We start from the raw sequence: 13,113 nt of genomic DNA on the forward strand, positions 1-13,113 counted from the left end.
TAGGTCGCACACTATTCTCGTGTGGCCACCCTGCACCAAAATACCATTAACGGTGATTGTTTTCATAGTCACAGGTAGTAACTTTTGGGGCCTTTATCTCACTCGTTCCAAATCAGATTGCGCTCAAATTTTGTGAGCATGTTCGTCTCATCGAGACGAGTGTTTTGATAGGTGGTACGCCCCATGACGATACTCGAGCAAAGAGAAAAACTAGAGAGAAGTTGTTGATCCATGAAGAAAGTTACAAAAAATTCAGCAGCAGCACGCCTCACTCAAGCGGCCAAATTATCGCGCTCGCGTACCCGATCGACACAAAACCAATTGCATTATGTGCGTACGGTCCAGGGCTATCTCTAGTCTGAACCTTGCGTACGATGAACGGTTAGATTTCATACACGAAGGAGTCGAAGCAGCTCTAAATTCTAGCTACCGGATTTCAAGATTCTGCCAAAAAACTCAAGACGACAAAATCTTCATCCAGACATGAAATCGAGCTGCGTTTGCTGCGACGTGATTGTGACGGTATGCTCAGTGCACTACAATGAAGAAATCACGGAAAAACATCAAGAAACAAGCACACTATCGATCTGAAGTTTTCAAGATTCATCCAAATTTCAAGTCTCATGATTGTGGCTTAAAAACACGATCAATGGCTCGAAATTGATATCAAATCGATCGCCATGCCGAGCCCTACAAGAAAACGATCATCTTTCGATTGAATGAACATCAGAGCAACCCCGGATCAGTCATGGAAGATCACGCAAGTTCTAGGATAGCAACAATGACTGTTTTAGAATTCTATGAATTGTTAGGAAGGGGCAAAAAAGTCATTTTGTACTCTATTTTCTTAATTTTTTTAATTCAATTAAATTATAATTATCTTTAATTTAGGTAATTTTTGGACGTCCACTCATGTTTGGGCTCAATTCTATATAAACATGCTAAACCTAATTGAAAATGGACTTTCGATCATTCAATAAAATTTCAATTTATAGCTTAAGTTCGTGGGTACGTCTTGGAGAGAGAAAGGAGAGAGAAGAAAAGTGCCAGTATCCCTTGGTAAGGTGATTTTCTCTTTCCTCCTCTTTTCTCTCATCTCTCTTATCTCTTTTTCTCTCTTCTATTTCTCTGCTTCTCTCTCCTCTTTGTCTCTTTTCTTTTTTTCTCCTATCTATTTCTTTCTTTCTCTCTCCTCTTTCACAGACGGCGGAACCCCATCGCCATTTGTGTTTTTCTCATTCACTTCTTTTTTCTACCCTTGCGGTTTCACGTGACCAGAACCCTCATCTTTTATCGTCCCTGTGGTACCTCACGACCACGACTTTCTCATCTCCTTCTTTGTAGTCTAGCAAGATCACAATTCTCCTATTTTTTCATTCTTTTATTCTTTAGTCCACCAGCTCTATGTGTACTCTCGGGTCTACCTCCTCTATTTTTTCCTCGTGGTCCCTCATGTCTACCTCATTTTCCATGCTTTTTATGTGATCTTTCATATTACCTCTCTTAGTGCACCTTCGTGCCCCTTCTTTCCCTCTCACGTTCCATGCTCCCACATGACCACCATTCCCCAAATTTTCAAAACTTAGCGCCGTTTGTGTGATATTCTACTTAGCGCCCTTCGGTGCGATTTTCTACTTAAGCGCCGTTTGTGAAATTCACTACCTAGCGCCGTTTGTGTAAACCTCTACCCAGCGCGGCTTGAGAAATCCTCCTACCCATCGCTTGCTGTGTACTCCTCGCCATACCATTTCTTGCCACCTGCGTAGCTTATTTTATTGCCGGCTGGGCATCCGTCCTTTCCTTTCCACCTCTTTCCCAGAACCTCTTTCCCAGCAGCCTGTTACACTACTCTCTTCAACACACTGGTGTCCAATATCGTTCCCATTCTCTAACTCCATTGCTGTTCCCTCCACATCACCCGCCTTCAACCACGGCTCATGCCAGCCACTACCTTGCTCTCCCCATCTCCTTCACTCCACCAAAAATCAGGCAGCAGCTTTGCTGCCGTGCCTTTCAACCAAATACCCAACCTTCACAATCTCTCCCCTGCTGCTATCTATCTAAACCTTCATTCTGTTGCTCTCTCCCTCCTCTTCTCTTCAGCCTAGCTCAGCCACACTACTGCCTTTCAACCAATTCTCTGGGTTGTCCTTCCCACCTCGGCTGCTACTTCTGCTATCTCTGCTACCCTCGTCTCAGTCATCTCCACCAAACCTTTCCTCAGCTGCCGCACCCTGCTGCAGCCTCTCGCAACCCCATCTCTCTTGATCACCTGCTGCGTTCACTACTTCTGCCACCATATTCCACCTCTCTCAATTGCAGCCACCATCCTTCACCTCTCAACAGCTGGTTGCTACTCTCTTCCTACCGTTCTCGCCCCTCCCTCTTCTTTCTTCCTATGACTACGATTACTCGCTGCCCCACCTTCTTCCTCCACCCAAAATTCAGCCACCATTTCTCCTCATTTCCACCTCTCTTTGCTTCCCCCAACCTCCTCGTCTCAACCCTGCTCGCTGTTGCGTGCTCACCTTCACTGCAACCTCTCGCTGCAACCTCGACCTTTCATCTGTTCTTCCCTTCATCCACCTGAACCAGGCGGTAGCACAGCTGCCATCTTCGCCTTCACTTCCCTTTACTACTCCAATCTCGCCTCCCTCTCTTCCTTCGCTGATTCTTTGCACCTACCTCCGCTGCCTGCAACCTTCCGTGCTCTCTCTCTCATAAAAAAAAACCACTTAACAAAAACCCAATGGTAAGCTAGCTCCTCACGTCTCCCTCTAAACGTCCAAATGAACATCCCCCCTTCTCCCTGTTGCCCTTTTCCATTCTTTTGTTGTTTCCCGTTTTCCCCATCGTTACCCCATTTTAGTCAAACTCTCTCTCTACCTAAACTTAAAAAAACCTTCAACCCATAACCAACTCCTTTTCTCTCATCCACGTATAACACAGCGTATTCTCTCTCCCTTATCCAAAGTACTACTTTGTTTATATATATTATTATTCTAATACTGTACCTTCCCTCATGCCACCCATTGTTCGTTAGTGCACTTTATTCAATTACTTCATTTATTTTTAATTTATTTTATTTATCTTATTCATTCATTTTATCTTCATTCATTTTATTTTCATTAATTTTTACTTAGTTTATTTTATTTTATCTAATTATATTTTTTTATATTATTTCTATCACCCTATTTAATTTTATTCATTTCATTTATTTTATCTTACCTTACTTTTTTTTAATTTATTCTTTTACGTTATTCTATTTACCCTACTTATTTTATTTTAATTTATCTTTATCTTCTTTATTTATTTACCTTATTTATGTTATTTTATTTTTCTCACGTCATTCATTTTATTTCATTTTTCTTTATTTAATTTTATTTTATTCTACGTATTTTATCCTACTATCCCTTACTCTATTTTTATTCATGTATTTTATTTTAATTATCTCATCTTATTTTATTTTCTTCCATACTTTTTATTTATTTTACTTCATTTTACTTATTTCACTTCACTTCATTCCATTTTAATCCTAATTCCATTTCTAACTTCTTTTTTTTTTTACTTTTATTTTAATTCATCTCTCTCAGTTTTATTTCATCCTATAACAAGGTGGGGATCTTGCCCCACTTGTCCGTACTTCTAATATGTGTGTGTGTGTGTGTTCGTAGGAAAGGAGAAACAAGTCAAGGGAGGCTATTCCAAACCGGCCATAGGCCAGGGGGCTTTTCAACGTAATCTAAGAGGGCGCCCACGCGAGCCAACCCGAGCGTGTCACGGACCCACGCAAGGTAAGTCCCTCCTCGCAACCCTAATTCCTCTCTCACCGGTTGGTAATACCTGCCTTTGTTCTTGAGCAAGATTCCTATGAGAGCGATCTCAAATCCCGAGTTCCCTTGATACCTGAGATACGTGCTGTCAGATCACCTAGATCTGGGGGCGAAATCGAGGCACCTAACCATCATGCAGCACAAACCATTGTATGGGTTGCCAAACTCCATGAGGAAAAGAAGCATGGATGACAATCCAACTCCCTGGGGATAAAGTGGTTAAGGTCATACACAAGCAGAGGGCTTAGATAGAGATGGTGGCCCGACGAGGGACGGCAAACGAAAGCGGACTTCACTGTGGATTAAGGAGAAGTGTGACTACCTGGGGTGAAAGATGAGACTCCATGGAGATTAGGCTTATGGAAGGTAACCCGACTCTCTGAAGATAAGATATCTAGGTAAGAAATCGACCCACTGGTGGTTGAAGAGGTAAGCATGACTCTTTTTGGCAAATACCTAACTCCACTGGGGATGACAGGCTGCAGTTGTCACCACCCTGCCCCCTCACCCCTACCGGAGAGCGAAAGAGTGCAGAGTCGCGACTTGAGGTCGCGAACCTCACTTAGGTGGGATTGACTCAATGCATGAAAATGCGGAATCAGGAACAAACCATGAAAGAAGACTAGAATAAAACCATTCATCAAATCAAATAACAAATCCAAAAGTATAGCCATCTCATTCATCCAATATTAAAAAGTATTTACAATTCTTTCAAGGCACTACTGGCCCAAAAAAAACACAAAATGAGGTATACTACATATTACTGAGACATTAAAAACATACAAGGAAAGTCTTCAGAGGACGACTTTTCAACCGCTTGACTTCAAGCTTCAAAATTCCCAGTGGTCACCCACCTTAAGCACAGGTGTCAACAATCTTCACTCTACATTTATGAAAATAAGATTGAATGAGTTAACAACCCAGTAAGTAGATCTACAGCGTTGCATTCCAACTAGCATGATAGTGATAACAAATACGCAACACACATATACGTACATAGACACATGTATCAAATAAAGTCCCTCAACATGCTTCTCAACACTCTAACAGAAATGTGGGAAAGGCAGTTCAATATATATAATGCATAAGTCACAATCACCTTTCTTAAAGAATAGCAATAAAGACAACATATCACAATTACAGTTAAAAGCTCATGCAGAAAACGTAAATAAGTCAGGCAAACAGATCTATCTACTCCTGAAGTAGAAGCCACATCGGTCAGGCTAAGCCAATCCTAAACTTGGGACTTCAACCCTCACTCAGGAGGGTTGACCATGATAAGTGGAAGACCCACTTCGTAAGGCCCTCACATAAGCACACATCCCCAGCATGCTTTGGGATTTTTGATAGGCAGAGGCCTTGCAAGACACTACCCTCTCCTTACGCCCTTTTGACGAGAGGGTATTACACTACCATTAGGTGACCCAATGCGTCGTGCCCACATAGATCTGGGGGTGCAACCCTCCGAACTACTCACATTCTGAGTCCTATTCTATCATGGGGAGTCAGGGAAAAACCGCAGCTGCCAGCACCAGCATTCACACAGTAGGTGCCCTTTCACATAACATAACAACATCACAGCTGCCGATACCATCATTTACACAGTAGGTACCCTTCTCCATAGGCAGTTGCCAGCACCATCATTTACACAGTAGGTGCCCATTCACATATAGTATAAGCATCATGATAATATCATTCACACAATAGGTATCCATTCACATATAGCATAAGCATCATGATACCATCATTCACACAGTACGTATCCATTCACATATAATATAAGCATTATGATACAATCATTCACACAATAGGTCTCCATTCACATATAACATAAGCATCATTAAAATCATGCAATTCATATCGCAACAGGGCATTCATCATAATTATGCTTCCATGTCATAACAAAGGATAAATTCATTATCATACATGCGTACTTGCGCTCATAATTGGAGTCCTAACTTTTGGACCATTTAGAGTTTGAAGATGGTTCCAAAATCAATTTCGTACCAAACACACCTATCCCTCACTTGGGAGCAGTTTAAAGATAACAGGCTTCCGTTTTCCCTTTTAAAGGTTCAAGGAAATGAGGGTTAACTAACTGCCCCCTGTTGTGCACAATGGACAACAACGTACCTTGCTTCACATCATTATAACATTCAAACCGTAAGGAAATTGTAACGGGCACAAAATAAAAGTTTAATCCAAGACGTATATCTTTCTAACAAAAAAAATTTAAAAGCATTTGGATTCCATTTGGTGGTTTAAAACATCGTAGCAAACAAGGTGATAGTTCTGATTTTCATCAATACTGCCCACAATGACATACCTTCATAAAGCAAGGTATAAATTTCAATCTAAGAAGCTTTTCAAAATAGTTTCCCATGGAAATTTTAGCCCATTCAAATATCTTTCAAATGGCTATGGTTTGGCCGGAAATGAACTTCGTTTGGCTAGCTAAAATCAGTGATCACAGGGGTATAAATGAAAAATCCAGGAAAATAGTTAATAATCATATACCTTCCCATTTTGAAACATAACTTCATTTTTTATTACTAATTTAAGCAATGGGTAAAAACAAACATTTTACTATACTCGTATATCCTTCCAATGGGGGTGTTTGAGGTCAATCGGACCCCATTTTAACTGTTCAAAAGCCTCTTGCAAGAACATGCAAACTTTTGGAATTTCATAGTGGCATACAACATGTCTCAAGCATACATTCCATGATCTTCATTTCGTGGTGAGGCACAAGATAACAACCATTCTCTCACAATGTGAACACACACATAATCATGCGTTGCATGTATTTCTTACATAATATAAGAATCATGCATTCATTCTTGACATTCACCATTATCATAGAACAAGAGCCCCAATTTCTAAATGAAAAGTCATAAGGATTTTCTTACATTACATACACTTTCATTCTCATTTTATATGCATAAATTTCATGCATTCTTACGACTATCATGCAATGATGATAGATCCACTTACCTAAACAACAATGGTGCCTTCTCCACTCCTCTCCTCACAGCTCTCACCCGCCCAACAGTGGCTGCCCACCAACAGTCACTCCTGCCCACTCTGTGCCTTAGAGAGAGAGAGAGAGAGAGAGATGAAGTAAGAATGAGTGACACGGGTGAGGAAGGGGGCTTAAGTACTCTTGGGTTTGAGGTGGCTGGCCAAGTGTCACCAAAAGACTGTAAAATCTAGACATGTGACACTCAATCAACATAGATATAACAAGTAACATACACAACTCATGCATGTCAGAGACACAGCAGGCGCTGCACATAAATCCACCCGGCGCTGGCCTCTTCACCAAGCGTTGCCTCTTCACCTGGTGCTGGATCTTCTAACCGCACGAGCCTTTTCACACAAATCCACTCGGCGCTGGCTCTTCCAACTGGTGCTGGCCTCTTCTTCAACTCACTTGGCGTGGGCACTTCCAACCGGTGCTTGCCTCTTCACACAAATCCACTCGAAGCTGGCCTTCTTCTCCAACTCACCCGGGGTTGGTTTCTTTCAACCGGTGCTGGCCTCTTCTCACAAATCCACCCAATGTTGGCTCTTCCAACCGGCGTTGGCCTCTTCTCCAACTCACTCGGCGGGGCACTTCCAACCAGCGCTGGCCTCTTCACATAAATCCAGCCTGCGCTGGCTATAACCTCAGCCTCTCTATCCCACCATGCCTTCTATCTGGCCGGGAAAAGTTTGGGTCGTCACACCATCCCCCCCTAAAAAGGATTTTGTCCTCAAAATCGTTAGTTGAATAAATGGGGGTACAAGGCCCGGATTTCATCTTCTCACTCCCACGTTGATTCTTCCCTAGAGTGATACTATCATAAAACCTGAGTTAGAGGAATCTCCTTGTGACATAATATCTGGACTCTTCTATCCAATATCTCAACAGACTGTTCTATAAAAGTTAAATCCTCCCTGATCGGGATCGGCTCATACTTTAGGACGTGGGATGGATCGCGCTGATACTTTCTTAATAATGAAACACATTATGAACATTAACCCACTCGGGCAGTAGGGCCAAACGATATTCCACGACTCCAATCCTTTCTTAAATCTCAAAGGGTCCAATAAACAGTGGACATAGTTTCCCCTTCTTGTCAAATCTCATTATGCCCTTAATTGGTGATACCTTCAGAAAAACCCGATCACCCCCCACAAATTCAAGTTCCCTTCTCCTATTGTCAGCATAACTCTTCTGCTGACTTTGAGCCATTCTAAGTCTTTCTCGAATCAAAGAGATCTTTTCTGAAGTCATTTGAACAATCTTTGGTCCCAACACTCTTCTCTCACCAGCCTCATCCCAACATATGGGCGATCTACATTTCCTCCCATATGATGCGTCAACAGGCGCCATCTGGATACTAGCCTGGAAACTGTTGTTGTAAGAAACTCTATCAAGGGCAAGTGATCATCCCAGTTTCCCTTGAAATCTAGAACACAAGCCCTTAACATATCTTCTAGGGTCAGTATGGTCATTTCGGATTGTCCATCAATCTAGTGATTGAAAGCTGTACTGAAAGTAAGTTTGGTCCCCATAGCCGACTGCAGACTGTTCCAAAAATTTAAAGTAAATCTGGAGTCTCTGTTAGACACAATACTAATAGGCACCCCGTGCAGTCTTACAATCTCCTTGATGTATAATTTGGCCAACTTATCCATGGTATAAGTAGTACGGATCGATAAGAAATGAGCAGCTTTCGTGAGCCGGTCTACAATGACCTAAATACAATCGTGCCCCGAACTTAATCTTGGCAGCCTGGACACAAAGTTCATAGTTAGGTGCTCACATTTCCATTATGGCACAGGTAAGGGCTGTAACTGTCCCACATGTTTCTGATTTTCAGCCTTCACTTGCTGACAGGTTAAGCACTTGGAAACAAGTTGTGCTACTTCTCTCTTAATGTTATTATACCAAAATACTCTTTTTAGATCCTGATACATCTTTGTGCTTCTAGGTTGCACTGAATAAAGGGTGTGATGTGCCTTCTCTAAACTAGCCCTTTCTACCTTCTCATTGTTAGAAACACAAACCCATCTCTTGAATCTTAACATATCATCACTACCCAAAGCAAAGTCCTCCTTACCTTCCGACCTTATTTCCTCGAAAATTTTCGTGAATCGAGTATCCTCCTTTTGTGCCACTCGAATTTGCTGAAAAAGATGTGGCTCTATTCTCATACATGAAATTATTCCTTTCCCAGCATCAAGGGGCAGAGTTGGATGCCACTCTACTGCATCTTCTAGTAGCTTCATCACTCGGACCATCATGTGAGCCATTGACACCACAAGCTTCCTACTTAAGGCATCTGTCACAACATTAGTCTTACCCTGGTGGTAATTGATGGTATAATCATAATCATTGAGCAAGTCCAGCCATCTTATTTGTCTCATATTCAATTCTTTCTGAGAAAGCAAGTATTTGAGGCTCTTATGATCGGCGAACACTTTCAATGGATTTCCATATAGATAATGTCTCTAGATTTTTAAGGCAAAAATGACTGCTGCCAGTTCCAAATCATGGGTGGGATAGTTCTGTTAATAAGGCTTTAATTGCCTAGAGGCATAGGCTATAACCTTTTCCCTTTGCATCAATACACACTCAAGCCCTTTGTGTGAGGTATCAGTATAAACTACAAAATCTTCATTGCCCTCAGGCAAGGTCAATATCGAGGCTGTAGTTAATATTTTCTTCAATTCCTGAAAACTTCTCTTGCAGTTATCAGACCACGCAAACTTGACTTCCTTTTGGGTTAGGCGGGTTAGGGGAAGTGCTATCTTTGAAAATCCCTCTACAAAATGCTTGTAACACCCCGCCAGTCCTAAAAAATTGCGGACTTTAGATACATTCGTTGGTCTCTCCCATTTAAGCACAACCTCAATCTTGCAAGGATCAACTGCCACCCCTTCTTTGGAAACAATATGCCCAAGAAATACCACGCTTGGAAGCCAAAACTCCCTCTTATTGAGCTTTGCATAAAACTTTTCCGCCCTTAGAGTCTAAAGGACCATTCTTAAATGTTGCTCATGATCTATCTAATTCTTTGGAATACACCAAAATATCATCAATAGAGGCCACCACAAAATCTTCCAGATAGGGTCTAAAAACTCTATTCATCAAATCCTTAAAGACAGCTGGGGCCTTCGTTAATCCAAATAGCATGACTAAGAACTTGTAGTAGCCATAACGAGTCCTAAATGTGGTCTGGAGATATTACCTTCCTTAACATGCAGTTGGTGGTACCCAGATTGAAGGTCAATCTTTGAAAATACTTGGGCCCTTGCAGTTGATCAAATAAATCATCAATTCTGGGCAACGGGTATTTATTATTTACTGTAACCTGATTCAACTGTCTATAATCAATGCATAGCCTCAAAGACCCGTCTTTCTTCTTCACAAATAGAATCGGTGCACCCCATGGTGGCACACTAGGTCGGATGAACCCCTTATTCAATAATTTCTGTAGTTGTTCCTTCAATTCTTTCAACTCAGCTGAGGCCATCCTATAAGGTGCTTTAGAAATAGGAGTAGTACCAGAGGCCACTTCTATTTCAAATTCAATTTCTCTAACTGGGAGCAGAGAAGTTAACTCTTCAAGGAAGACCTTTGGGTATTCTCTCACTACCGGTATCTCTTTCAATTTAGACTGAACACCCCGATTTTCTACTACATAAGCCAAATATCCAACACATCTTATCGCTAACAAGCGAGAGGCTCGAAGGGCTGAGATGATGTGTAGAGGACAAACATCCTTAATGACCTTAAAATGTAGTTCAAGTTGACCGGGGCACCTAAAAGTTACAGTCTTATCAAAATAGTTTATTGTAGCATGGTGGGTAGAAAACCAATCTATACCCAAAATAATATCAAAATCCTGAATATCCAAAAGTATCAAATCTATAGGTAACAAATTCCTTTCAATCACAATCCCACATTGTTTATACATCATTTGCGTACATATTATCAAACTCCAAACAATTCGTACAGGTTTAACATTCAAATGACATGCAAAGTGTGGCGCAACAAAGGAATGGGAAGAACCAGGATCAATTAAAACTCTTGCTTCAATTCCACGCACAGAAAGCGTACCTCGAATCACAAAGGTTGACGCCTTGGCTTCTTGCTCGGTCAGGGCAAACACCTGCCCTTGAACTCTTGGTCTGTCATCTGATCCTTTAACATGGCAGTCTTTAATTAAATGGCCCAATTTACCACACTGGAAGCAGGCCTTGGGCTTTTTGAAGCATTCCGCTGTCGTATTGTTCCTAGATCCACAGTGAAGGCAAACTGGGAGTCGGTTGCCCCTTACATCATTTGGGATAACCCTTGGGATCCTGACACCACCTTGATTGTTTCTCCCCTTCCACTGTCTCCTTGGAGGGGATCGTGTCTTCTTCTTAAAACTCTCAGACTGGGTGACACCCAATTGTCCATCTCTTCTTGCCCGAAATTCGTCATCATCTCTCTCCATTTTTAGGGCCAGGTCCAGCAGAGGGGCAAAGGTCTTAAGGTTTGGTGCAATAATCATTTCTGCTTATATCGGGCCGAAGGCCCTCTCAAATTTGCTAGCCTTTTGCGCCTTAGTTCTAATAACATCCAGCACATATCTGGAGAGTTCAGCAATTTCATTGCATATTGCTCAAAAGACATATTCCCCTGTTGCAGCTCTATGAATTCTACCTCCTTCCTTTGCCTTACAGAGTCATGGAAGTACTTCTCATAAAAGACTTACTAGAAAACTCTCCCAAGTATTCCCTTCCTGCGATTGGTTTACTGATGTCCACCAGTGCTCAGCTTCTCCTTCGAGCATGAAGGTACCCAGCCTGACTTTCTGCTCGTCGGTGCAATTTAGAGCCTCAAAGATCTTTTCTATCTACCTTCTCCATCTCTCAGCTTTTTCTACTCCCCCGTGCCCTACAAAGATTGGAGGTTCCATCCTCCTGAACCTTTCTATCAGATTATTGTCATTCATATCAGGGGCGGGGGTAGAAGGGGCCGACCTAGCTTATCTCAACAATTGTGTCAACACCTCCAAAGTTCTGGCAAGTTCAACGAAGGCCTCGGTGTTCTCGTTACTTAAACTCGCGTTGGTAGTATGAGTCCTCGGCATCTCCAACCAAAAACAGAAACACCTAGTTACTAGCCTATCAAAACTACCCTTCAGACACTCCTAAGACTCCCTAAGCCAAGAGTCCTAACCTGACTGCTCTGATACCATAACTATCATGACCTCGCCCCTTGACCTCTGTCGGAGAGCGACAGAGTTCGGGGTCACGACTGGACGTCGCGAACCTCACTCAGGTGGGAGTGGCTAAACACATGAAAACTTGAAATCTGGATCAAACCATGAAAGAAAACTAGAATAAAACCATTCATCAAAACAAATAACAATTCTAAAAGCATAGCCATCTCAATCATCTAATATTAAAAAGTGTTTACAATTCCTTCGAGGAATTACTAGCTCAAAAAAAACACAAAATGAAGTATACTACACATTACTGAGATATTAAAAACATACAAGGAAAGTCTTCAGAGGACGGCTTTTCAACTGCTCTACTTCAAGCTTCAAAATCCCCAATGGTCACCCACCTTAAGCACAAGTGTCAACACTCTTCACTCTATAATTATGAAAATAAGATGGAATGAGCTAACAGCCTAGTAAGCAGATCTACACCATTGCATTCCAACTAGCATGATAGTGATAACAAATACACACCACACATATACGTACATATACGTACATATACACATGTATTAAATAAAGTCCCTCAACATGCTTCTCAACACTCTAACGGAAATGTGAGAAAGGAAGTTCAATATATATAATGCCCAAGTCACAATCACCTTTCTTAAAGTAGAGTAATAATGACAGCATATCACAATTACAGTTAAAAGCTCATGCAGAAAGCGTAAATAAGTCGGGCAAACGGATCTTCTACTCCTGAAGTAGAAGCCACATCGGTCAAGCTAAGCCAATCTTAACTTGGGACTTCTACCCTCACTCAGAAGGGTAGATCATGATAAGCGGCAAACCCACTTCGTAAGGCCCTAGCGTGCTTTGGGGTTTTTGATAGTCAGAGGCCTTGCAAGACACTTCTCTCTCCTTGCGCCTTTTTGACAAGAGGGCATTACACTACCATTAGGTGACCCAATGCGTAGTACTCACATAGATTTGGGGGGTGCGACCCTCCCAACTACTAACATCCTAAGTATCATAGGGAGTCAATAAAAAATCACAGCTAACAGCACCATCATTGA

General features: G+C 41.8%; 1 protein-coding gene across 1 annotated transcript; it reads right to left on the minus strand.

The window, feature by feature from the left end:
- Nucleotides 1-8,651: 8,651 nt before the first annotated feature.
- LOC148781646 (uncharacterized) lies at nt 8,652-11,383 on the minus strand. Its single transcript, XM_088870874.1, has 3 exons — nt 10,253-11,383; nt 9,432-9,854; nt 8,652-9,332 (listed from the first exon to the last, which is right to left on the minus strand). Exons 1-3 carry the CDS (start codon nt 11,381-11,383, stop codon nt 8,652-8,654), a joined length of 2,235 nt encoding a protein of 744 aa, XP_088727000.1.
- Nucleotides 11,384-13,113: the final 1,730 nt, after the last annotated feature.

The sequence above is a fragment of the Amborella trichopoda genome, chromosome 6 (assembly GCF_054954075.1).
Source record: "Amborella trichopoda isolate Santa Cruz 75 chromosome 6, AtrichopodaSantaCruz75HAP2 v2.0, whole genome shotgun sequence".
Classification (NCBI taxonomy): Eukaryota; Viridiplantae; Streptophyta; class Magnoliopsida; order Amborellales; family Amborellaceae; genus Amborella; species Amborella trichopoda.